At 37.5% G+C, this 27,302-nt stretch overlaps 1 protein-coding gene across 1 annotated transcript in view; it reads right to left on the bottom strand.

Annotated features, from left to right (window-relative positions):
- Positions 1-273: 273 nt before the first annotated feature.
- DDC (dopa decarboxylase) overlaps positions 274-27,302 on the bottom strand; it is a 46,063-nt gene continuing 19,034 nt past the window's right edge. The window contains exons 6-13 of the mRNA XM_061369643.1: positions 23,856-23,922; positions 21,723-21,817; positions 19,878-19,945; positions 17,391-17,467; positions 13,655-13,674; positions 12,817-12,915; positions 5,718-5,819; positions 274-1,534 (exon numbers count right to left, since the gene is read on the bottom strand). Of these exons, the coding sequence (XP_061225627.1) occupies positions 1,289-1,534; positions 5,718-5,819; positions 12,817-12,915; positions 13,655-13,674; positions 17,391-17,467; positions 19,878-19,945; positions 21,723-21,817; positions 23,856-23,922 (774 nt within the window). The 3' untranslated portion in view covers positions 274-1,288. The remainder of the gene's footprint in view (positions 1,535-5,717; positions 5,820-12,816; positions 12,916-13,654; positions 13,675-17,390; positions 17,468-19,877; positions 19,946-21,722; positions 21,818-23,855; positions 23,923-27,302) is intronic.

The raw sequence follows: 27,302 nt of genomic DNA, 5'->3' as shown, positions 1-27,302 counted from the left end.
CTTTTCTTGGAGTAGCTATTTATTTTGATCTTAGACAGAAATAACTGCCTGGAATTCACGTTTTCAAAATGACAGAAATACTTATTAAAGTCAGATATGGTTTATGACTTTCATTTCACCTCTTTACTGTACCTGCCTTCAACAGTATGACATAGCAATGGTTGGTGTCAAGTACACATTATTTTACTTTCTCTGAAGGTTGTTTTCCAATATTTTCATATTCCATGCATCACTGTTAACGGAAGAAAACCACTGAGGGGACACCACACCATATTTTTAGGGTTGGTTCTCTTAATGTCTATTTTTATTGTAATTTGCTATCTTGTTTGTTACCTAAATTGAGAAACAAAGAGAACCACTTTTTTTTCATTGCATTTCTTAGCATATTTTGTCAAAGATTTATTATGTGATGATGTAAGCAGAATGGTAGCCATAAGAAGAAATCACCACTCTATTTCACAGAACACAGATTAATTATTTTCAAATAATCGCTGCTTATAATAATGTCATTAAAAATACAGAATACCAGGTAGCACATGGCTTTTGACAAAACTCTTTGGAAGGAGCTTTTAGGAGGTCTTATTATGAATGATCAGAGTGAAAACCAGCTGCCAGATTTGACAAAATGCCTGTTTTAAAAGCAAACCCTTTAGGAGAAAGCAGGCACCCTGCCATAAGGACAGTTAGTGCTTATTTAGTACTCACCCTCCGTTGATTTGGCTGTGTACTGCAGAAAGTTTTGAAGTACAAACTTTATTTACAAAAGTACTGCAGCAAACATCATGCCATGACATGACAGTGCCCCAAATCAAGACAACAGCTTTTGCACAAGCCTCTTTAAATTGGACCTGAACAGTGTTAGATCCGGGTTACTGAATTGCCCCCAACTTGGATTCTTTCTGAAGTCATAGCAATGTTAAATGAATTGATGACACCTCACAGTTTCATCTGTGAAGCAAGAAGTGGATGTGCTAAAGGTTAATGGGGACAACAGAGGGAGCACTAACCCATTTCCACTGCCTGGTTCAATAAATGCTTCTGATTACAAACTGGTAGGAAATGACAGCTCGAGCCTCCATGGCTATCTGCACCCTGGAAACAGGCAAGATGAAACCACACTACAGAGAAGGAATGATTAAGGTTACAACACAACTTGCTGGCAAGGATTTTGCTACTGCAGCTGGGCTATATAACAACAGGCTTTGGTTTCTTTTTTTTTCCCCTTCATATCCTGACTTTCCCACCTGCCCCTAAAATAAAACTTGGCCACACAGAGAAAGCCAGCTAATTACCTCCTCCCCACTGCTACTTCGCTGCTGTTTCTGCTGGTGGTGTTTTTGCTCCCGTGTTTCAGAAGATCGGTTGCCAGCTGTGAGATGTGCTGCCAGGCAAACTTGATGTGGGTGGATTCCACCGTGCGTGAACAAACAGCAAAACGTAGCACAAACTTCTCTCGCAGGTGGCACGGGACCAGATGAATCTTCTTGGCCTCATTTATGCTTTTAAGAAGCGCCTCATTTAGTTCATTTGAGCCCTGAAATCATTGTAATTAGGTGGATACGGTGATGAATTTCAGAAGCAAGCTTGGAATATGTAAATCCCGCCAACCAGCCAAACCCAAGTACCACCAGTAACGCGCAGCCACTTTCTCATCTCTCAGTGCTTTGCTATCAAAGGATTACAAAAAGATGACAGAGCAAGAGATGTTTTTTCAGTCACAAGAGATTTATGGATTAACTGGGGTTTAGAAGCAGTGTTCACACTGGGGCATTTGTGATAGCTGATTGCTCTTTTGTGAACTAAGATCATGAGCTCTGTACCTTTATGTAAAAGCATTCATTATTACATTATTTCATTACACTTTTCTTACATCTGATCAAACATGGGAGGAAGTTTTGCAGTAAGCTCTACTACCATTCATAAAGCAAACCCTCCAGTCCTCAATTAAGTATGGATGCTTTGAGAGAATTTTTTGAATATGAAGATTGAAATCCTACCCTTAATTAAGAAATAGTTACAGGAATGTATCCCTGGTATAAGTAAGTTTCATACTATCAGTTGAAATCCTAAGTATTTGCCTCAAGTTCTATAGGAAGTGTCCGCCACAGAGACCTACAGAGAGAAGGTTTTGAGGGGCAGGAGATTCTAGATATGTGGTAAAGTGACCCTCCCACTGGAAGTAAAGTCTTTTGCATTCCAGGAAACAAAGATACAAATGTTAAATATCTTGCAGAAGGTCAGAGGGACTCTGCAGGCGGTATTGGATTTTATCTCCTTCTAGTGTACTTCATTCTCCTTGTGCTAAAATAGTGAACGTGGGGATTTATTTTAGAGCAGCTGTATGCTTTTAATATCAAATCTCAAAAGAAATAGGATTGTACTGAGGAGTGCTGGCTTTTTTGCAGTTCAGCTAATGTTGAGTCAGTGGTTTTCCCAGTTCATGTCCGTCAGCATTTGAGAATAAAACTAAAGATGTCATCAGATTTTTCAAAACCAGTGGTAAATCACTTTAAATGAAAACAATGGAAGAAGGGATCTCAAAAATCTTGGGATTTTTGTCTGATTCAGCAACACAGGATGAAGTGCTAGCTGCATATCTTTGACACTTTGTTACCCAAAATAAAGGAACCCATCTGTCTAACTTCCATATAGCAAACTAAGAGACGGCTTCAGCTTTGCTGGGCAAGAGCTATTATTACTGTAATAGCTTAAGATATACCATGTTGATCTTGAATGCTATAATTTTATTATTTGGGGAAGTATCTCAGCTGTTATACAGCCTTTACTCTTTCATTACATTGCTGGTAACACAGAATTGCAGGAGATGCTAGGAGCACCTGTGCTTTTACCGCAGAGTTCCCTTACTGAACACTGACTGCAGTAAAAGGGTAACAATTGGACAAATACACCTCTTCAGCAGCACTTTTGTTCCTGTAGCAGCACAGGTCATCTTGAAAGTATCTGTATCAGAAAACATGTTATCTCAAATCTATGCAGTTATGACTTGCCTGCTTAGCCTTTTCCATATAAAACCAAAGCATAAGGCAGACACAGCTTTCCTTTGGCACTGAGGATAAATGTATTATTCTGACGGTTTTGGATCATATTAGAGCTGAACCCAAGTCAAAACCTTGTTCTGCCTTAGCACAAGTTGTCAGGGATTTGGATGAGAGCCTGAAATTCATAGCTTCACCTTAATCTTCTTCATGCAACTGGAATGTTCCTAAGTAAGAAAAGGATCAACTTTGGTGTTTTGCAGGTCCCCACCCATTATGGGTATGTCACTGGTGACAATGATATCCTGTTTTCTTACCAAAGGTATTCATCATTAAAATTATGGTCTTTGCCTTTAATATAAAATGTGCAGCACTAACTTTTAGGCAACACAGGCAGATATATGATATTAAGTTCGTGCCTTTGGCAGGGGTGAGGGGAGACAGGAGAAAGATTTATATATCTTTCTTCTGTTCTACTCTCACAGCTGCACCTAGGGGCTGCTCTGACACTCATCTGTCATGTCAGATTGAAGTTAGTAGTGACTAATCCTCTCCCAGAGCTTTGAGAAGCCAGCTCTGATTGAGTCTGTCAGCTTCAATAAGACAGTATTCTCACTCCCTTGGAGTAATGACTAGCTTGACTTGCATTCATCTGCAGACTTGATAAGGAGGCCAAAAATTAACCCTTTGGTGTGATACATTTGTTGAAATGGTTGTAAAGTCGGATTATTAGTGCATCTGTGCAACAGTGCAAAAGGCAAAAAATTAACAGTTACAGCTAAGCAAAAAAATAAAAATTAAAGAAGGTTTCTCAAGAACAAAGGAAGGAAAAACATTTCATACTTTTACAGCTGTGCAGTATTACCGTTCTTAGCCCTCCTGTAATTAAAGTTACAAGTATCCTACTTCTAGATGAAGACGCATTTTAATATGAAATACAGAAATCACAGGAACATTTTTTAAAGAGCGATTTAGAGAGCAAATAAAGCTGCAAAAAATAGTGATAACTTCATTTAAGAGCTTCCTGGTTTGTTTTCCTGGTTTTTTTTTTTTTTTTTCTTTTTGGACTGGTATAGCAAGCAATTGGTTGTCAGCAGAAACTTGTCCAAAAGTTTCTTAGCTAGGTCCCCAATATTTATCTCCTATTGTAAAATTGTTTTTCCCTCTATGTCTGATTTCTTCCTCTGGATCATCAGGGACAGGATGGCAGATGGAGATGAACTACTGGTCTGATCAGAAGTGACAATTCCTTGTTGCTATGCTCTATTTCACCAGGACTGGTCCTTTAAAGTAAATGCAGAGCACTGAACTAACAGCTGTCTCTGGATCTGCAAAATTAGTGTTTGCTGTTCCATGTGAGAGAGCAGACTACAACCAACATCTTGTTATTGAGCAATAAAAGCCTCAGAACCTATTCCTCAAAATCTTTTAAAAGTTCCTGTTAGGAAAGAAATTATATTCATGCTTCCTCGTACTGGGAAGCCTCCATGTTCTGTAATCTCTCTGATTCTCTAGCAACAGGTGTTTGGTTTCTTTTCTTTTTATTTTAAACAACATAAATTCAGACAAAACCATTTTCCTATTCCAGATGAATTCACCATTACCTTATTATTAAAGATCTGTTGGCCCCTTCAGGCAGCTGCATCACATTCAGGTAACTGTGGCAACTGAACGACTGAGAAAAGAATTGGTGAAAAGTAGTAATACCACACTGGCCAGAAGGAACCAAGATGTGCTTGTGAGCCTTCAGAGAAGCAAAAAGCTCATTTAGGTATCATGTGAACTGGAAAACACCAGTGCTGTTATTACTGTTGCTTAGTGTTCAGATTCAGTGTCACAATCCAGTCATTTATAGAGGCTTTAGTTGCAAGCTCCTCTATTAAATGTGTTCTTTACCTAAAATAAGATACTGATCGCTTTTTAATGTCTGATTGAACAAGTGAGCTCTCCCAGCTACTGCAGCTCTTATGCTCTGAGTGCAGAGTGAGTTTTCAGGTTTTGGTTGGGTAAGGTCTCTACATCAATGAACTTGGCTCTTACAGAGATTTTGGGGAATGAAAGGCTGAAAAGGGCAAAAGGATCATGTTCAGCACAGAAAAAAAAATAAGCAGACCAAGGCCAAGAGCAGTTGGGAAGCTGGTTCCCATGCAACCTGCTCTTACTTGTATCTGGCGCTAATTTGCCAGTCTGACTGTAAGATTTTATAAACGAAAATGTATCCTTTAAAAATTAAAACAAGGTTTACTACTCTGATCTTCATCCATGATAGTAATTTTATATATATATATAATTTTTATTATTTTTTAAAGGACATCAAATATACACACCTATAAAATTAACTTGACAAGAAAATATAATACACACACATACACTCACACATCATATCCAAATGTCTTGGGAAATACCTTAAAACAATCCTCTTCACCAAAGCCCATCAAGCATAGAACATAATGGCCATTTTGTATGACTGGGTAGCCCATTTGTTTGCCTTGACTGTGTACTTCCATACGTTAATATGCTTGAATTTCTCTTAAGCATTTGAGTAATTTTTAAGAAAATTGTCTTAAGCTTCTTTCTTTAATGTGTTTTGACCTACACAAACTTCCTTCATTTTCTTTAAAAAATCATAAAGTACATTAACTACAAAGATTATGTTCAATTGATGTTACTTTGGTTACTGCTGTAAAACATGACAGAAGAAGTAGGTCTCAGCTTTCTTACCTTCAGCCGAAAACAGACTAGTCCCAAGATAACTTCAGCACAGATCTCAAATCTTTCATCCTGACGGACTAAATGTTCAAACTGATGCGACAGCCTGACATGCTGAGAAGAGAAAGACAGTATCTACATTGTAGAAATCTGATTCATCAAGAAAAAAGATGTGCTAAATTGTTCCCTTCCCTAATCTCTTTTCTCTCTTAATTCTTCTCATATATGATAATATTCACATATTGCCATCTGTTTATGTTAACTTATGTCCCATTTATGACTTCCAAAGACCAGATTGAGTCATTACTATATTAGTAGCTCAGTCTATCTTAGGCAGTACTAGTCCGTTTCTTAATGAAACATTTTGGCACAGTTTTATATGATACCATATTAATAGCAAATAATTGTAATAATTCTTCTTTAGGTTTTCTACCACTGTTAGTTTTAGCTGGGAATATCTAAAGAGTCCAAAAGTTATTATGGGGAAAGGGAGATCTATACAGACATGCAGAGAAAATTATCAAAATTCCAGTGCAAAATGAGCAGGAAAGAGACATTTTCTAAATAGTCTACTTAATATGAGAATAACTGTGAAGAAGGGGAGAACTTGCTCGCTCTTCTGGCCTCGGTGCTCAGGTTCAGTTGAAAAGAAAGGTGATGGCAGCATAAGCAAGAAAATAGATAGCAAATCTCAGCCAATCTGTTTACAATTACTGGGTAAAAAAGAGTGACATTGGCCATGAAGCCAGAGCCATTATTTTGAAGCACAAGAAACTGGTGCTTTTCCAAAATCAAACAAATAGGAAAAAATACCAACAGGCATAGTAACAACCAACTGGGAAGTCTTAACACTGAGTCAGTGATGCTTGCATTCTCATACCACGTTTTACTTTCTTCCAAACAGAAAAATAATACAAAAGCACTTAGGAAAAAAAACCCAACCCTGTCCTCATCAGATACCTGCAGTACCTTACCCAGTCCCCCTCTCTCTGCTGTCATCAGTTTACTCACTACTCCAAAAGCTCAGTTTGCTCACTACTCTATCAGCTCTCTGCTCTAACAAAAAAAAAAAAAAAAATAATAAGACAACAGCAAAGCTGTTATAATTACAGTTTGTCTTCATGCCAGCCTACACCAAAAATTATCAGCAACACCTACAATGATGTTTTAAAGTTCCTTATCTTTTATACATTTATGAGAGCAAATAATTTTGGAAAAATAAACAACTAAGCCCATGTCTTTTCTTGCTTTTGCACTTTGCCTTTTTTTTTAAGTTCAAGGACACTTATCCAACAAAAAATTAAATATTTCACTTTGGGCCAGGGTTAGATGTGGAATGTTTCAGCTCACAGGAACTTTTTGCAAAAAGGCAAGAATAAGGCAAAAACAGAACCTACAGAAAAGAAAGAAAGAAAGCGAGAAAGTGAGAAAGAGAAAAAGAGAGAAAGAGAATAAAAGAGAGAGAGAGAAAGGAAGAAAGGACAAAACCCAAACATATTTTGCAGTCTTAATCATAGCATTGTGATACTTGCTTACCTCTTAAAATAGAAAAGCATTGTTTATATTGAATCAAAACATTGCTTCAAAATCGTATACTGGGGATACTGGTATCCTACGCAACCAGAGAGTCTTACTGTTGTTACCACTTCCTCCCTGCTATTTGTTACATCCATTTATCATCTCCCTCTAAAATTAGACTGAAAGCTCTTCGAGTCAGGATTGAGACCAGTAAAATGCCCAATCATTTCCAAGGCATTTGAATGTTCTGCTAATATAAACAGCATGAGTTTACAGCTGTGAAAAGTGACCAGAAATATCTGTATACATACAGATGCTTGTATGCATATGTGCATGGAAAAGTATGTGAAATATGCATATGTGTTGCAATGATCTTTTACTGTCTCCTCCTATCCTCATGTTCTATAGCCTTAACCAAACTGATGTCTGTTACACAGCTCTGCAAATTTTCACACTGCATACACTACGCCTTGGAAATCAAAGACATAAAATCCCTCATGTTTAACGAGATGAGAATTTCACAGCTGTTCATCTGAATGTAATCACAAACTGAATTTAACCAAAATTCACCTGGGTAGCAATGGAATAAAACAAAAATTGAAGATTTGGCTTACTGCAAGTAGTTTGTAAAAGAAAACTCCAGACCCATGCTGTATATTTTATAGCAGGTATCTATGCCCACTTTTTGCACCAAAGAATTTTTAAGAAATTTTAAAGAAATAACAGCAAAGAAAAATGGACAGTATTCAGTAAAACACAGATAAAAAATTCTGCAAGTATTGTGGAGTCACGTCTTGATGCAAGTAATTTATCCTTGAACATGTAGCAATAATTTGTAAAGCCACTGGAGGGCACCAAGTCTTTTAGATTTTACGGAACTGGAAGGCGAGAAAGTGGAGATAACAACTGAAGTTTCACCTGTTTCACTCATAGAAGGTTGGAAATGACCCTTAAGATCGTCAGCCTCAACCGTTAAGGTAACACTGCCAAGCCCACCACTAAACCATGACCCTGAGTGCCACGTCTATGTGTCTTTCAAATACTTCCAGGAATGCTGACTCCACCACTTCCCTGGGCAAACTTTGCTTAACTACTGAAGGCCCTGCACCTTTGACCCATCACCTGTTATTCTGAATTGCTTTTGCAGAGACTGCTGCAAGGAAAAAATAATTAAACCCAATAAACATTGTTAAGCCTGGAAGCTCAAACTCTGTAAGAGGGGCTCTGAAATACCACACCTGCCATCACAAACCAACTCACTACTGTTTCTAGCAAGACAACCTTTTTACCCTGTGAGTTCCCAAAGTGTAATCACAAGGACTTCTTTAATGGCCTCAAAAGTCTTGGTATATAGGAACAGAATACCAGCCCTTTTTTTCACAGTGACATTTAGCAGACTGAACAAAAGAAACTTGTATGGAATTTTTGTGTATCACTATCTCAGGTAGAAAATCATAGCTTTTCTGCAGTGAGAAGGGAAACAAGAAAGGGATCTAAGTCATTCGGTTATTCAGGATTAAGGGAAGTGTCTTACATAATCACTAATAGGAGCAGTAAACTTGTGAGGCATTAAGGTGTAGTTCCAATTAAAAAATAAATCTGTGTATTGATATGTGTGTATATAACTATAACTGCTTCTGCATTCTACATTATACACTGTATAAAATGAATCTTGATTTTTAGGCAAAGCCTTCAAGAGCTAAAATAGTTTTTGATTGAGCTTCCCTGAAGTGTCAGAGTGTATTAATATGACTGTGCAAATAAGCGTACCTGCCTAGCCTTGGTATTTTAATTCTTTTCCTCCTATAGATTTTAACCTCTGCCTGCCTTCACTTGCATCCCACTACACTCTGAAGGAAAATGCTGTCACGAGAGTCTTCTCAACAGCCACTTGGACTGTGCCAGTCCCCAGCTGAAACACTTCATTGCTGTTCTGCAGTTTCTTGGTCTCTGCTGTTAATTTTTAATGGAATCCATTATCCTCAGCAAAGAAAGAAGGACACAGTGAACTGATTTCTTCTGATCCTATGGAGGATTCATCTGAGCTGGAATATTCATGGGGATCACATACAAATCTTCTAAATTTCTCAAATGACTTATGAGCTCTTTGAGAAGAGTTAAAGCAACAATGGAATAATGGCTGGTCAAGCAGTTTGCAAATGGGCCATTTGGGTTTCTCATTTATACTGACTCTGGGTATCTGGAATTAGTCCAGAAGACTGTTGTTGTTGGGTTTGCCCTCTCTGTACATCTCCTCTGTCTTACCTACACATTTTGTATTTTTGTCTCCCCACATCCTTCAGAGATGACTGTCCTCCTCTCCTTTACCACTGCTTTAAGACCTATACTTTGCAGTAAGTTGTGTGGGAAAAGAGTGCATAACTGGAAGGTTTGGAAAATAAAAAAAGTAACTGTATCTAAATCCAAGTCACACATTCTCATCTCCCAGGAGTATTTTAGTTCCCAATTGCCTTCCTCAGTACAAGCAAATGCCAGGTTGCAGTGGTTATCACATCATTTTGAGGGAGACCATAAGGCTGCAAAAACAACAAACATCTTTTTCTTCAAACACCCTAGTAAAAACTAAAATTTAAGCAAAGAGAGGCAAATAGGGGGTTTGTGGCAGTTTACATCCAGAAAAAAAGTTTGTGAAGAGACAGTTGCAGATATCTTTGGTCCTCCATATAGAATCTTGTTTATCACACAGCAAATAGGCTGGCTTCTGAAGCTTATGCAGTATTTTTCCCCTCTATGTCATGTTAGAAACTTATCACTATTGAAAATCTCAAATCACTTTGCAAGTGACACCTGGCACCACAAAAGAAGACCATAAACACTGGATAAATCTTCCTACAGTTTTCTAGGACTTAGGAGCAGAAGTGTCTTTTTGGGGAATTTCATAAACGCAGAACAGAACTGAAACCCTAGGTCCCAAATCTCTCAGTAAGGGCCAGGCCTGTATCTGAACAGGCATGCCTTAGTTACTGTTGTATAGTGTGGACAGAAACAACATGTCTCATGCCTTAGTTACTGTTGTATAGTGTGGACAGAAACAACATGTCTCACATACAGGTATGTTGATGTATGAAACCTGCGTGGTGTATGACTGCATGCTCCACCCCAGATGTAGGCAGCCCCTTCCCCTTAATAACACAACAGAGAGAGCAATTCTTCCCACTTCCCATCTCCAGCCTACTTGAAGGTTGCAATACCTGCTTCTGCCACTGTTCCTAGGTCTCTTATCCTACCTATGGCCACTCCATCACCCACTGTAAGAAAATGCAGCTTTAGAAATAATTCTGACAACTACATGGTTTCCCTTAAAACACAGCTACACAAGTACACAAGATACAATACCAGCTATTCTTTTCAGGGCTGCCTTTGCCCACAATGGGAATATAAAAGCTGTTACTTGCAAGATGCTAGAGCATATTTCAAAGAAAGCAACTTTCCAAGGCCAAGCACTGGGATAAGCAATGATAAAGTTCAGTTAACAAGTGAAGTTAAATTCCAAATTACTTTTCATTTTGAAACTTGTCTATAGATTTGAAGATATAAACCAGCATCAGGCTAGTTCACATACTTCATTACCACACCGCCAAAAGAAAAGTCATCACAATATAACTGGAACCCACAACAATTCCTGAGAAGAGAGGAAAATGTGCAAGATGTGAAACACATTTACTTATAATTGTTATTTTGCAGCTACTGATAGAACTTTACCAACATGCCTGTGAACTCCCAAGAGATCTTAAATTCTGCTAGAGCAGGGAGCAAACAAACTGCAAGCATTCCTTGAAATTTAGCTTAAACAGAGAATTGCTAGAGATAGAAGTTACTTTGTTTAAGAAAAGAGAAAAAGTGCTCTGGAACCCACTGAAATGAATGAATATTAATCTGGGGAGAGAGGAGGGTGGTGAGGAGAAACTAACTTAGTGGTTCCATTTTGACAGTTGCATACAGTGAGCCAAATTATGCACTTAATTACCCCTCTTGCCCTTTCAAAGTTGCAAACATAAGGTCATAACTTACTTTTCTCTGTATACCAGGGAACGGTTTAGTCCTTAATGAAATATTAAGCATATGCAGTTAATTCAACAAGCCCTTGGAAACCTACCTGAGTTACTGTTACAAATAAAGGAACATATTAGGGTTTTACTTCAGAAAAAGATGGATTTGCTTTGCCTTCCTGGACTGTGTTGTCACAGAACATACAAAAACCTGGTCTTCAGCTATCATTCTAAGGAAACAAGCACTCTTTGGCTGGACAGTCAGGGAAATGTCTGGGAGACAGGGAAAGAGGGAACTTTCTGAATGTAAATACTGACCTGTGGAAACCAGCCTGATAAAAGACCATGTAATTGATATGAGGGTTCCAACCTCTATTCTCCCAGTGAGAGATTAAGCCCTTCTTAAAGACTTGGCATCATGTTGAAATAATTGCAGTCTCCAGAAATCTAACCTGAGAGAGAATCACACTAGAAACTGTAATGGTAGCCTAGTGAAGTGCTGACAAGCCTTGCATCAATTTTTCATCAGATGGGTATATATCAGATTGCCACAAGGATGACAGAACATCAAGATCACCGCTGTTGTCAAAATTGATTTCTGAAAGCCTCATTAAGGATAAAAACCTAATTTTGATATGTGTCGAGTCAGCTGAAAATTACAGTGTAATAAGAATGAGAAGTGAAGAGGTTCCTCCACTCCAAAACCTTTCCAAATTTAAAGAGGCTTTCTCATGCAGTGATTTTACAACAGTGGAAAAAGCCTTTCTGAGGAATTAATCTATTTAGTACCACAATAGAAAGGAATGTGTGTCTGCAGGAAGTTTGCTATACTAGACCAGACCCTTAACTAATGGATATTTTTGTAAATATTTAGAGCCACATCATGGATCCCCCGTCACTACAAGTTTCCCTAAACTTCATAAAGATGAAAGGTATGCTTGAATTTTACTTTACTGCTGCAGAGGAAACATATGTGTAATTTAGACTGGCGCCAGATGTGGGGTTTATTGATAAAAACCCCCTTCTTTTTACATCAAGAATAAACTTAGTACTTACAGCAATCTTAACAAACTGTAAATTGTACGTGTTCTTTTTTCTTTTTTTTTTTTTTTCTATTCCTAAGAAGAAGTATTTTAAACAGGAAACAAAGAAGGAGCAGAGGTAGACTTGCCCGATAAGTTACTGTATCCCTTAGTCATAATCTAAACATGCTATCAATGCATGGCATGCACATTTATAAAATAAAGTCATAATGAATAAACATGTTTTTAAACAATAGAATTATGGATGTGTTCTGGCTTAACTTGAGAGGGAACTATGGTCCCACATTACAGAAACTCCAAACTCCTATACTTGTCTTCCCTAAATTTTCATACAAAATGGATGAGTTTTGAGCCCACCATGACATGAAATTGTAACACTACATGGGGCAAGCGAGCAGCACCCTGATAATCTGAGCTGGCTGAAAGCAGTTTCCTGTACTTTCTGATGTGTCCATAAGTCATGGAAATTAGGTAGGTAGCCTGCTTCTTTTTCCCTTGCCATCCCACCACAGTTTACCAAAGAAATCAAATTCCAGTCACCTTGCGGATGTGCTCCTGCAGTCCTGTGATCCCATACATCCTCAGCACGAACCAGAGCTTCAGCGAGCGGAACCTTCTGCCCAAGGGGATTTGCCAGTGCTGCAAGCCAGGGAGAAGGGAGGGCACCCACATTACAAGTCACCACTGCAGTGATACTGCAGGAACTGTACATTCTACAACAATTTTGAAGCGTAATACATTTCCATATCTTACAGGCAGTTGGTAGAGGTAGGTCAAATAATTGTAGAAATGTCTATTCCTGGTTAATGCCCTGGGCTTACTGTTTAATACTCAAAATTTTAAGACTAAAATTGGAAAAGGAGGTTGGTGTCAGAACTGAAGGGTCAAAATGGAAATCGAATTTCCTTTGTCCATCTTGAGTTCTCCTCAAAAGCTTTAGAAAAATACCTATCTTGGAAGCTTGTGTACAGTGGCTTGTTTACAGTTGTGTGGCTATCATCTACAATGACAGGCCCATCTTCCGTTTCAAAGCAACTGTGTTTCTACTGGGGAAAGACTGAAACACATGCATTTTTTTTAAATGCATTATTCACCATTTTAAGCAAAAGCCACAACATTTTAGGTCCTTTCTTCCTGCTGCTTAAACATCGAGATATTGTACATGCAAGGCGTTTTCTGCCTTCAAACAGATTTCAAAAATAAGGTTTAAAGTTTCAGTCTGAGGAACATTAAAATTTAGCAAGCTGCGTCCTTTCTGGAAATAAACATAAGGTTTTGATAGTGAATAGGGTTTATGATAGTAATGGGAAATAGAAGTCCTGAAAATAGCAGTATATACAAGTAATAGCTTTAGTTATTACATTGATGCTGTACTTACCCGATAATCTGTTATAAGGCCTGGAAAGTAAAGGAAAAATGTTCACATTGCTTCATCAAAACACACAAAGCCAGCATTCATTCTAATGTTTTTGAAACAGCTGTATCTTAGCTATCCTTTATGTTTGCTACAAACTTCAGCATCATCAGGGTCAATAGGACCACAATAACTAGTAGGATAATTGGCTGCATGCTGAATGAAGGTGCTTGTAATAAGCTTCGTTCCTTAGCATGTTAGGATATACCATTAGCAAATTAAACAGTTAATGAGAGAAGAAACTCAATTTTTCTTTCTGTTATACCACAGATACTAGGGAGAGACGGACTGTGTTTTCTTGTTATAAGCAAAAGAAGTACCAAAAGAACCAGCTATTACTGATTGTGTTTTAAACAGTTTGCAGAATCCCCAAACTCACTTCATCACTCATTTTCTGGTGTGAAATGTCACCACCTTTACTCTAGTGAACTGTTAACTCTTCTTAAAATAATCCATTTCTAACTGCCTTTTCAACTCATATTTGTTGCTAATGCTTCAGCATGTCTAACAAGTGACTGGAAAATCTGACTCGGAATTGATCTCGTCCTGTTTGGAGAATAATAGTCTGCAATTTTTTTTTGGCTTCTCATTTGATGTAGTGATTGACCAAGGCACAGAGCAGTCCAGCGAGGCAAGTAGAGGGCATTATTAGTTATCTTCTATGGAAGCACACAGAGAGAAGTTGCATCTACCTTTTCCTTGAATAAGGTAATTAAACTGATTTCACAGTAAATTGTAACATAAAACTGAATTACTTGTAGTAAGACAGTGACAGAAATTAAACTGACATAAAATTTAAAGCACTTCTTTAGGAAAATGTAGAAGCATCTGCTTAGCTTTCTTACTCTGCTTTATTATTCTGCAGTGGAGTATAAGCCTCATATAAAAGTATTTGCTTAAATTCCCTGGGAAAGTGCTGTCAAAGTGCTCATGGAATAATGAACCACGAGGTTCTATATAGAACTATAGCTTCTGAAGTTGTCCAGTCTATGTCATTTGCATAATTCTCAGCCTTTATATTTTCTAGGAGTTAGAAAAAGACTGTATTCCCTGTGTTACAAGTTCTCTTGTACATGTTTTCTCATCTACACAGCCAAAACATGTGAAAAAACAGGGTGTTTCCTCCCTGCAATGTAAAGACATTTGGTTCTTTAACCTATTACTAGGTTATTTGCCAGATAAAAAAACCACACACAACAACCAACAATCATTAACCTATTCCTGGACTTCACAAAATGAACATGGTTGTCTCAGCTTGGTATTGAGGTAATTTAATAACATTCATATTCTTCTGCATTGTTGCAGCCATTTTTGTTTGATAGCTGCAAGACTGGCAGCAAAGAGAGTAAAGCAACTGGTGACAGATAAATAATCCTACGCTCCTGAAAGGGGCTATGTCTAATGATCCACAACAACGCCTTTCACAAGCTGTGAAGCAGAATGCAATCAATGATTAGTCCTTGATTACAAGCCTTGGTCTTACATCTGTATTTAACCAGGAGGAGTAGCATTGTGGGAGCATACATGGCTTTCACAATAGAGTATAAAGCTGCATTCTTCCAACACTGCCATTAGGATTTGACCTATATCCTGAGTTGCCAGGCAAGCTAGTACAATCTTCCTGGTGTGATGATGCAAATCACATAAAATTATAATTAATGACAAAATAAAGACTTTCTCCTTGGGGGCACACATAATTGCCATATGGTTATTAAGAGTAATTGCTCACAGATAGAGATATTTTTCCGCTCATTTAAATTCTTGAGTGAGAGATGAGCAAATTCAAAAATGCTACTTCATTTGCCTTGTAAACCATTATAGGACTTCTCAGACCTCAGACATACTCAAAAAATAAGACCCCCCACTAGACAAGTCACATTTTCTTATGCTGATATGTCATAAATCCCATAGGGATCAACAGGGACTGTAACAGCCTAGAACCTTTGCAAATTTGACTAAATTTATTGAAGGCATAGCTGTGTATTGGGTTTAACAGCTTAACTATGGGCATTTGCATTTGAAAAGTGTTGTCCAGGTCTTTGGAAATATCAAATGGGAATAGAGCATAGAAAGATTTAGTGCCACTAGACTGCTAGTAATCAGTTGATCTCTTCGAAATCATTATGACCAGATCACATTACATGCTATCACAGCTTCTGCAGGCAAGACAAAGGCTGAGCAACTTTTTAACCAACTGAGCAGATAAAGTTTTCACATCAACTGAAAGGTGGCCTCACTGACAGCACCTAGTTTTAAGAGAGGTTTGACTTCCTTCTAGTGTTATTTAACATCTGGAAGAACCATGGTTCTTGTAGCAGCACTGTCATCACAGGAACATATTTTCAATTTAGTTAAGGCTGGAGTTTTTCTCCTGAAGTGTTTTTCAGGTATGTTAAGTAAAAGCTGGTGACTTCAGTGTATTTTCCATAATTTGTATTTTTCATTTAAAAAAGAAAAAAGTATAAAATCTTTTCTTAACAATTCTAGCCTTTGGAGAGTGAAGCTCAGCTCCAGAGTTACTGCATTTTCCTGTTTATTGCACTGCTCTATATTTGCATTGCTTGCAAATGTAGAAAAAGAAGAAAATGGAAAATTTCTGCCATTTCAGGATTAAGGTACAGGAATCCATTTTTCCTAGGGCTTTTTAATGAATGGTGGAATTCTGGATGGTTTTACTTAAATGTCAGTAAATTCATAGACGTAACAGAGAGAAGATAGAAGTACTCAGGATACGCTTCTGAACACAGATCAGCACCAGCAATTCCAGTAAAAAAAATCAGATAGAGTAAATGGTAGGAACATCTGCATGTGATTTACCCTCTTGAGAAAGTTGTGAGGGAACTCGCACCGTAGGTTGACACTGCACTGCTGGACCTTCTTCACAATTAATCTATTAATAACTGAATGTGTAAAAATGGGCATCAGGATGGCAAATTCCAGTCTGCAGTTGCTAGGTATATGCAAGGAGCAGCACTAATTCATTAAGAAGCTTTGTACAGGGCCTAAGATTTGTAGGTTCTTTGTAAGCCTTTTGTGACAAGCTTTCACGAGCATTTTCTACAAGATAGGTAGCCTGCATTTACTGCCTCCTCTACAATCAAAGAACAGGAGAGCAATAGGATAATATCACTCAAAATAGAGCACAGATATTAAGCACAGTTCACCCCTTGCCTGCGGTTTCAGGGTATGTTTGCTCTTGACATGGGGTTTTGGAACTGCATCAGAGCTTGCAAGCTCATAGCTAAGAAAAAAAGTTGTAGACTACAGAAACTTTAAAACCAAATCAGATCTTGAAACGGTTCTGAAGAAAGGTATGTTGGGGAAGGCAGGTGAAGGGACTCAACACACAGCATCCAATAATATGTTTATCTGACTGCCAAAAGATCATTAATAAATTTGTCAACACTCCTACAAAGAGTCAGTAGAGAGTCTGGAGCTGGGAAATGCTAATACAAAAGTATTAATATAATGCTTTATAAAACGGCTTTCCCTCAATTGCTTTTTATGCTAACTAAAATCTCACCAGACATGTGTTTGCACTTTAACAAGCTTAACTCCCTGGGACACTCTGAAGATGGAAATAGGCTCCTAAACAACGTAGGTAGTCTTAAGAATTTCAGTTTTCATCTTGAGTCCTTCTTTCCATTAAATATCAATCTGCAAACAAAATAATAACAATCTCACTTAATTATAAAGTTACCAGACTCTTGATGGTGATGCTGCAGGTACAGAGGCTCTAATTTAAAGGCGCCTGTTAAGTCTGATCTTTTCTTCACCCTGCATAAAAAAAGAAAGGCATCAAATTGAGAAATCTAAGAATTAAAATTGAAGGGATTAAATTTCCACAAGAAGCGAAGGCAAACTGAATGTGTTTAAACTGGCGCATTTCCTGAGCACAGCCTGTGCCATTTTCAGTGCTTTTTCACAGCCATATCAGTACTGTACTTACAAGTAGTTAAGTGTAAGGCTCAGCAGGAACGGGCAGCATGACTGCATGATTGCATATTTAAAAACAGACAAGAAACAGACACAGAGGATCTTTTTATGGTGATAGACACTCACACCAGAATGTGAGACTAGCTGAAGCAATGCTACTGTTTGCAGTCAACAGAAGTTGCCTTGAAATTACTGCAGTACAAAGCTGTGTGGGAAGAGCTGTGGCTTCCTAGACACCTTGCACAGCCGTGGTGAGGCTTTATGGGTGCTGGCCCTTGTCTCTTCATGCTGCAGTGGAAGAAACTGGTAGGGATGAGCCATCAGATCCAGACTCAGGCTTCCCTCTTGTACCACCCTGCCCTTAGCTGGATCCAGTGTACAATAACTGACAAACATACTACAGCACAATGTAAAACTGAGAAGCATACCTTACGATTGCCAGCTAGTGCATGGTGTGACTATACTGAGGTTCATAGGCCAGTGTGTCCCTTTTGGACAGAATCAGCTATGTTTTGCCAGGAGGTAGTAACAAGAGTTTCCTGGTTTATGCTTCACTCTATGTGTAAGACTGACTCACCTCCACAAACGTTAAGAGTTTGCAGAGGCAGAAGAAGAAACCAGAAATAAAAAAGGGAAAGACTGTAACAACATTATATTAGGCCTATAAATATATTACAAAGTAATAATTATGTGAACACACAGCCACACTAAATGACAAAAGTCTAAAGTGTAAGCTGTTCTAGGAAGACACTAAAATTGCCTGAGACAGGAACATAAACTGACAGACAGTGTGATTGTATATATGTTGTTTTTCTGGAAAGTGAGGTAAAACACTTTTAACATAGTTCCACAGGGTTTTCGGGAAAACAGAATTAATGAGAAATTAAACTGGTAGGGAATAGACTCTGGCCCCAGACTGTTCTACAGACTACACAGAATGATGGTGTAGCACCTGATTTCTGAGTGGCTACTTAGTTGACAATGTCATTGAGTGATGTGAAAAAGGAGGGAGCAAACTAGCAATGGAGTTTCATTTTCCATACACAGAAAAAAACCAGCTAATTATGGGGTACTTATAAACTGGAGTCTGGATTAATCACTGCCACTGATGATGACTCAGCATCAAAATAGAAGCCATTTGCTCTAAGGAAAAAAAAAAAAAGAAACCCAACATAATGTCCTGGAATATTTGAAGCGCCGATGTCAGGAAAAAGACTAAGGTAGAAAATGTAATGTCTTATCTGAATAATCCGCATACCTGTGGATAAGTCAACTTTGCTGATATTTAAAGATATTAAAAGACATTAAAAAGATATTAAAAGGATATTAAAAGAGCCAAAGGTGAACCAAAGGCAACTGAGTGATCACTGTCTCACATTTATTCTTTTAAACAAGGTGACCTTCTTATAGATGATGTTTTAGTCTTCTTTCTAATGATCAGGTTTTCCTTCTTTTTGCATTTTTTCTATTATAACTGAAATTAATATTCTCATTTATTTTGATAAATAGTCCACATTTACTGAATAGCTGTTTTGCTAATAAGTATCACTAGCCATTATACTGGTAGACACTAGGTTCTGGAGTTCCAGATTGGGACACAACAAAATCATCTTCCATGAAATGCTTTTGTTACTGCTATTATTACTGTTAAACAATCCTTTGCTTTTTTTCAAAGTATGCCCATGGGTTTCTATTTTAGCATCTTTTTATACCAAAATGTTGTCTCTGCTGTCATCTGGGGAAATTGAAATTCAGTGCAAAATCCAAAGCATTTAAAAAGGCATTTGAGAGAATCAAGGCTCAAACAAAAATAAATTTTATTGAAAATAAGAAAAAGCTCTGTTTAGCACGCTGTTCATTGCATTAACATCCTTAAATGATGTTTTTTCATGTATGTTTTAAACAGTCCCAAAATGGAGCAAGTATGAACCTGCAGACTTTTCAGGATTTCTCTTGGGAACACAATGCAGAGCTCAGGCATATTTCAAAATTTTACTTTTTTGAAACTTATATTAAAAGAGTAAATTTTGTAAATAATTTACAAGAGTCAAAGCTACCCAGAATTCCTCATTCAATAGAGAAATATAAATAAAGGTCTACTGCTAGAAAGGCAGACTAATTGAACATGTGACTTTTGTCCCTTGTAGTAAGTGTGGTTAAAGCTCTTCCCAAATCTTCACTAGCAAAGCCAAGCCATCAATCAATCAATCAATCAATCAATCAATCGTTTCCTCTTTACTGTAATACTTACCACATAGCAGAGCAATCAAAATTCACTAGGAGCCATTTATGAGGATTAAAATTAAATGAATCTGCAAACTGAGAATGGATAAATAAAAAAGAATTATGAAAGAGAAAAGGATTCATGTGCTAATGATGCAACTGCCAAATTGTCTGAGTACGCCTTATCCATGAATGAATTCCTGGATTCGGTCTTTATAGCTAATATTCCCACTGATGTGTCACCTGACTTACTAACTGTTGTAGCTAAACATTCATTTATTTGGGGGATGGAATTCAGGTTAGGTGGGCAGCTAGGCTACTGGCATTACCAACATTTTGAGCATTTGCTAACAATTAAACTTTACAGATACATATATTATGGAAAAGCATATGGATCAGTGTAAACTAAAAAAAAATCTGCATATTCAGTAACACCCACTGTGGTTCATATCTCAATTTTCAAGAACATTTCACTAAGCTTTCTATTTCCAATAATATTAAACACATACACACAAAATTCATATATAAAGATAAATAATATATTTAGTTCAGAATCCCCTATCACATTCATTCATAAAATTACAACCGAACAGGAAATTACATTTATTTTTTTTATTTTTTTTTTTTTACTGCCAGGGTATTTTCTTTTAGTAGAAGTCATTTTTATCTAAGTCAAAAGAAAAACCGACACAGAATGAGCATTTTGTACATCATGTAACAGGCGTGTTTTACTTGATGTATGTTTAAGCATAACTTCAGAGGAAACCCACATAGGTAAGATGGTCATCCTGTAGGAAAAGCTTTGTTGGTGTTTTGCATTTTAACAAAGGCAGAAACCATCTGCCTTAAAAAAGGGATGGGGGCCTAGCAGCACCAGTGTCTGACTACTCCATATAGCACTTTTCTCATTTGCTTCTCATAACCTTCCCTGTCTTTTGTAAACAATTAATGATTGCTCTAATAAGATAAGATTGTCTGTCTCTCTGTCTATCCATGCATCTATCTAGCTATCTCCCTGCACTGTGTAAGGTACAAAACCTGTTCCTAGTTGTTAAATATTTACTCTTACAACAAATGCTGTCCCAGACAAGGGATGCGGTTTCATTTTCTTCAGGAACCAATAACAATAATTTAAAAAATATTCCCCCACAGGAAATTGCAACAAGCTTCATTTGCTGATAAAAGAAGAGGCAGAAAGAAATGCTTTATTTGTGAGGGGGTTTTCCCTCCTCTTCTTCATTAGTCACTACCTATCAGTGCTGTGTTTAAACTTCTGGCTTTACCAAACAGCAATATTTTCTCCACTGACGTGGAAGACAAGAACTTATCTGACTGTCTGAGGGAAGCAGCAGGAAATTGAAGTATTCTTATCTAAGCAACTGAATGCCAAGTAGATCAGCAAGGGGGGGCAGAAAGGAACAGGAGTGCTGTTGGGGAAATATTTCATTTAGCTGTCTTGGTTATTAAACCCTGGCTGTTTGAGATACAGCTACTGGCTGTGACTTTCAGGATATAAGCTAAAGATCAGACGTATTCTTTCTTTTTTCTTTCTTTTTGTGTAACGTTATAAATGTGCCCTTTTGGATATTTTGGGAAAGTTCCTCTTTTCTATTTTGTAAAACACTTTGTTTCACTACTACTTGCTATTCTGAATGACATACAGTGGTAACTATCATAATCCCAAGAACAAAGCAGCAAAAATTACATAAACATAAGCAATTTAATTGAACATACAATGATTTGTAATGCAAACTGAAGTGCAGTGCACTCAAAGATTCTAGAAGAGCCATTAATGTGGGATGCATAAGAAACTCACAAATTCTATGGAAGAGCAAGATTTTAGCAGGCTGCTAGTGAAGAAACACTTTATTACCTCCACTCCGTTTAAAAGATGCCTGAATTCAGGGCAGATGAATGCACTCCCAGCATAGGCTGCATCAATATGCATCCAGATATTTTCCTTATTACCTAAAAATAAAAAAAAGCAATTGAATGGGAAATAAATTAAAGGGCAGATTAAAAACCCCCATTCATTTGCATGAGCCAAGTGCCTGAGAGATTTTTCTTGTTATTATTTTCCCAACTTAAAATTGAATTAAGAGATTAAATGTTTCTACCATCTGGATTTCTGTTAATACATAAAGATGTACACATAACATATTATTCTTCCTCCACACTTCTACAGTAATAGAGTTCTTTCATGTCTAGGTTTATGTTATTAATATTAAGCAACATAAAATATTAAACAATTTTGATTTAAGAACCATTATAAAATGCACTTTAAAAATATGTATCTAGAGGTGTAGTTATCCTTTCTATAGCATTAAAACTATCTATGCTGGCAGGAGGAGCTAGGGATTTAGCTGTGCTCCCCACTTCTAACTCATGAGTCAAAACCACATGCTTTTAAACAGTATTTTTTGTGTATTGATATATGTGCATGTTCATGCTTTTGAACTATGTGCAGCAAGCTATTTATTTCAAGGACTGAGACACGCAAGAGCAAGGACTGAAAGGTTCAGTTTTGATTAGTCACTGAATGATTTCTGCAGAAATATTTAAGTGTTTAAGCCTCTTATGTGTCCTCTGTAATTTAATATTCACACTCTGCTACAGATCACCTCTATTAATGGAAATGGTAAGAATTCCGGTCTATAAGTTGATGACTGAAGCCCACATAACATCTTTACACTGGTCATGAAATAATTCTGATGGATATTTCCACATACAGAGGTATATCAATTCAAATCCAATTGGGCATCAAGTTCAGGCTGGAATGTGCATTCTTGTGAACTACATTTTATTTTTGCATGAATATCTGGAAAAAGCTAATAAAATGTTATTCATAATATCCATGACTTAGGTTTATTTGAAAACATGTTCAAAGTTCAACTGATTATGTATTTTTAAACATACTTGGTTTCAAACAATGCCTTTATTTCATAGATGTATATTTAGAAGAAAAATTCACCTGCACACAGAAAAACTAGCATGAGCAGTGATTATGATTTGAGTAGTGTGCAATCTTTCTGCTCGTCTCTGCTGCTCAAGGAGGAAATCATTGAAAGCAATGGGTGAAACACACATGATTAGCTGCTATACCTAGAAGTATAGGTGTTGCTATTTTATTAGGCCAAGTCTATAGAAATCCCCTGAACAGTAAATTTCTAGCTGCTAAGCAGACTGCTAGAAACCTTTGTAGAAAGGAGGGTTGGGAGAAACTGAGCCTGTGGGCCTTGAGCTGGAGGGCAGGAAACCTCACAGAGCAAGTCACCACCACAAAAGACCCAAGTGTTTTAGGCCCCACGTGAATTAACAGAACATCAAATCTAGCTGTGTTTCTATGGGGGTGCTTCCACTTGTTTATAAATTTCCTGCTCTAAATGCACACTTGAATAGATACAGTGGGCTTCTGTTGCATTTTCATGGGGCAGCAAGTGTGTGCTTTTGGCACAACAAACTATAGCACAGAAACACTTACGTAGAGTACATGACTCGATCACTATAAACAGCCTGGCACATGTTCTATTATCTTGAGAAAGAAATTGGGGAAGGAAGAGGGAGGATTAAGGAGGGTATACGTGGATTTTTGGTGCATATTTCCCTGCTTCTCATAGCCATTAGAACCAAACAGAAGCAAAACACTTGGTGCACAGGGTAATTAGAATTCAGCTTTTCCATGTTCTTGACCATTGCTCTAGATGCACTTGCAGGTAAAAGCCCTTGAAGAAAAATGTTACAAACTGAAGCACTTACTCTAATTTTTTAGTGTTCCAAAATATTCCCCACCCAGAAACCATTGAGGCAACGTCCTCTGTACATTATAACAGTTTGAGAACGCAAGCTTGCTGCTTGACCTAATATTAGAAAGAAAACTGTAACTGAAGGTCTCATTTATAAGTAGCCTTATTGAATTTGGACACTGATGCTGCACAGTGCCCTGGAAATGACTCAGCTTGGCTTTAACTGGTATCTGCAATTTTAGAAAGTAGCAGCAAAGACTTACAGATAGGACCCAGTTCTAACAGTTTGTCAAAGGAGCAGCAAGGTGTGGTTCCAAGTGTTGCACAGAACTGCAGAGCCAAACACACAAAGGCAAAAAAATAAAATGTTACAGCAAAGAATAGTATCAAATGAAAAAAAAACTGTCTGCAAAGGCAACAATAAATAGAATAGGTGATATAGGGCAAAAAAAAAGGATTTTAGCAGCCAATAACCATCCTTCAGGGGAACTTCTGAGAATCAATCATTTCAAAGCTCCCATAGACATCTCTTGAAACAGATGCATAAAATCGAATGTTCACCGAAAATTGACTGACAAATTATGCAACACAGTCACAGTATTACCTTAATACTATATTTTATATATTTCCCATGTGTTCCACATGCTTATCATGTGGCCCAATACTAACCTCACGTACACAATTATCACCATAATGATTTGCAGTTTGTGGTCTATAAGCAAACTCTGAACTTGATCAACTTAAAGGTGCTGGAAGTGCTGTTGACAGAACTCGTCATAAAAGGTTACTGCCTGAATTAAAGAGCCACAGCTCTGTAACAGACTTTTAACTGCTTTGTGCTCAATGGATCTGCAGCCTGGGACCTACTCACTAGTAGCATATTAGGTTTCCAAGATATATTGCCAGAGAAACATTTTCTCCCAAATTCATCCCAAAATACCAGAAACATCCTTCCTTCATTTGGTTAATGCTTCCTTTAATGTGTCCTGCTGCATTATCAGTGGGCAAAAGGCAGAAGCAACATAAATACCGTATTTTCACAGTAAAAAAAAAAAAAAGTAACTAGGTGAAAATGAGCTATGGTAACTTACTGGGAATATGCAGGTAGAATTATAACCCCCAAAAATCAACTACCAAGTGCATATAAACTGACATTATTTTATTTTTCATTGCTACACTTCTGCTTTAAACACTTTGTCTCCTTTTTGCAAGTGCTAATAAAGACTGGGTTTGATTTCTGCCTTGTTCTGGATTTTTATACAATAGAAGACACTTCATAGGTTAAATAGGCAAATAAAATATGCTGGGTTTTAGTTAAGAGTATTAAGTTTAAAGGAATTGGATCATTTATCCAAGGTCACACACAACTGTAATACAGCCAGGACATAACTATAAATATGTGAAATCCAGATTTTGGGGGGGGGGATTTTTGTACTTCCGGTTACTTTTTTCTGCCAAGTACACTGTCAGTGCACTATCTTTTGCTTTCACTGTTTTTCCCTTCATATCTGCAAGTAGCCACATTCTTTCTGTTGTGTCCACATCCCTTAGTGAACTCATGACAAGACCTATAAGAACACAAAGGAACACCTAGATGATACCTGTCCATCCACGAGACCTTTGAAGAAGAAAACCATACTGTCATAGCAAAACACAGGTATAAGTATGCATTAAAACTCCATGCAGTGCAGTTTTGGGTCACAGCTCCGTACTGAGTACATATGCAGAGCCTTTGGGTTCATTGCTCTCTCTTGCAGAAGGAGTGATGCCATGAGGGAAAGTTTCCAGTGATTCCTTCTCTGCGCTGGACTTCTCTGGCCCATCCAACATGCCAAGTAATCTTGTATTTCTAAGCATCTGTTTAGTTTGTCCAGGACAGTAGGTTTTCCTGCTATGCTATCTGTCACTGCTACGTAGTTGTGGAGCTGCTGCAGAATGGGGATGTGTTGCTGATGACCGGCTGAGAGCGGCAGCTGGAGACAGGGTGGACTTCTGGCCTGTCAGTTACAATCATCATGATGTGAATAAGCACTTCTTCAGTAAACAATTTTGCTCATGTTTGTGCTACCTGATGTGGCCTTACCTGCTTCAGCTTTTACTCTATCTCTAGCACAAGCTTTCTACTTCTGAGAAAAATAATTCCATGTTATTATGGCATTAGCAAATTGTTTGCCTAAATCCTATCATCTGTTTTAGCCAAATACTATGTTTCACTTGCCAAGTGTATGCTTTTTTCCTGTTCTGGCTTGGACATTCACATGCTGTCTCTCCTGCATTTCAGTGATACTTCTTTAATTCTAGGGGTTCCCATACTCAAACAACAACAGCTTTTTAAGGGAGGGTGTTTTTCCCCTCTTTTTTAAAAGGTGGTACAGATTTGCACTATGTATTCCTGCTCTAATTAGACAGAATGTTTGATAGCTACCAATATTTTACCCTTTATTTGTTCCCTTGAACACTCATCCTCATTCATAAATCGTCACCTTCTTTCAAGATAGAGATTTTATTGCCTTTTCACTTCTACCAGCTGTTGGATATTGGAGACTGTTACAAATCATCTACGGTCACATCTTGAAGCAGGTCCTGTGCACATCTCAGAACCAAGAATTGGTTGTCCTTCTGGGGGTTCCCTAACTGGTCCTCTCAATAACTGCTCATGCAGTTTCAAGATGCTTGTTTATTTTTGCTTTTCACATTTCCCATCAAGCTTTTTTTTTCTTCTTTTCGTTCTATGAAATAATGCAGCAACAGCACATTAGAAAGGCCTGGCATCTTGACAAAAATAATCTGATTATGAGACAGACAGTTGGATAAATGCGTTAGGATTTTCATCCACTAGTTCCAGGTTCTTACGCAAAGTGAGAGATGGCTGTTTCACTACTCATCAAACTGGATTTTTCAAAATTTCTAGGAAATCCCACACTAACACGAGTATTCAGTAAGATGAGCAGGTGGAGATGTATTCAAAAAGCCAGATATTTAAAACTACACATCCCAAGAATATTGAACTAATCAATAATCTGTTGCTAGAGGTAAACCCCCTCTTTTAAGTACACTTTCAAACATTTCTGTTTCTATATCATACTGTATACCTCATAGATCTTTTAAATTGTTTGTAGGGGGCTGAATTTTTCTGTTTAGTGGACAGTACTCAGATAGTACTCTATTCATATGAATTTATGTACAGTCTTAGAGGAAGTCGTACCCTGTTAGTAGAGACCTGATTCAATGTAGTCATGTAAAATGCTGAAAACATTTTATCCCTGACAGCACACATGTTCCCCCAACTTCACAATTACAGCAGTATTAATAACTATCATCATGTTTAATTGCACCAATTACAAATACCGGCTATGGGGAAAATATTCTAATTTTATAATAATAAATACTAGTATTACTTTATATATATTTATAATAAATAATTACTAATAATAATCATAATTTCTTATAAAATAAGAAAGGGAAAAATCAGTATGTTTTTCTAAATCAAGCTACTAAGAACCTGAGTTTGAAACAAATACAGTTCTGCAGATGAGCTGAACATTTTGCTGCTAACACATTTTCCTCTCAGAATAATCTAATCTTTATGCTGGGCCTTCCCATATTTCTGAGACACATGAGAAGAACAGAATAATTACAGTGCCTTGAGGTACGTTTATGACTTCTCTGGACCTTTAATCATCCTTTGAGGAAGTCTGCTTTTAAAAGAT

This window comes from Neopsephotus bourkii, unplaced genomic scaffold (genome assembly GCF_033783945.1).
Source record: "Neopsephotus bourkii isolate Nb327-2 ecotype Australia unplaced genomic scaffold, CSIRO-AGI_Nbou_v1 NB_1508, whole genome shotgun sequence".
Lineage (NCBI taxonomy): Eukaryota > Metazoa > Chordata > Aves > Psittaciformes > Psittacidae > Neopsephotus > Neopsephotus bourkii.
This window is presented reverse-complemented; position numbering and strand designations above follow the sequence as displayed.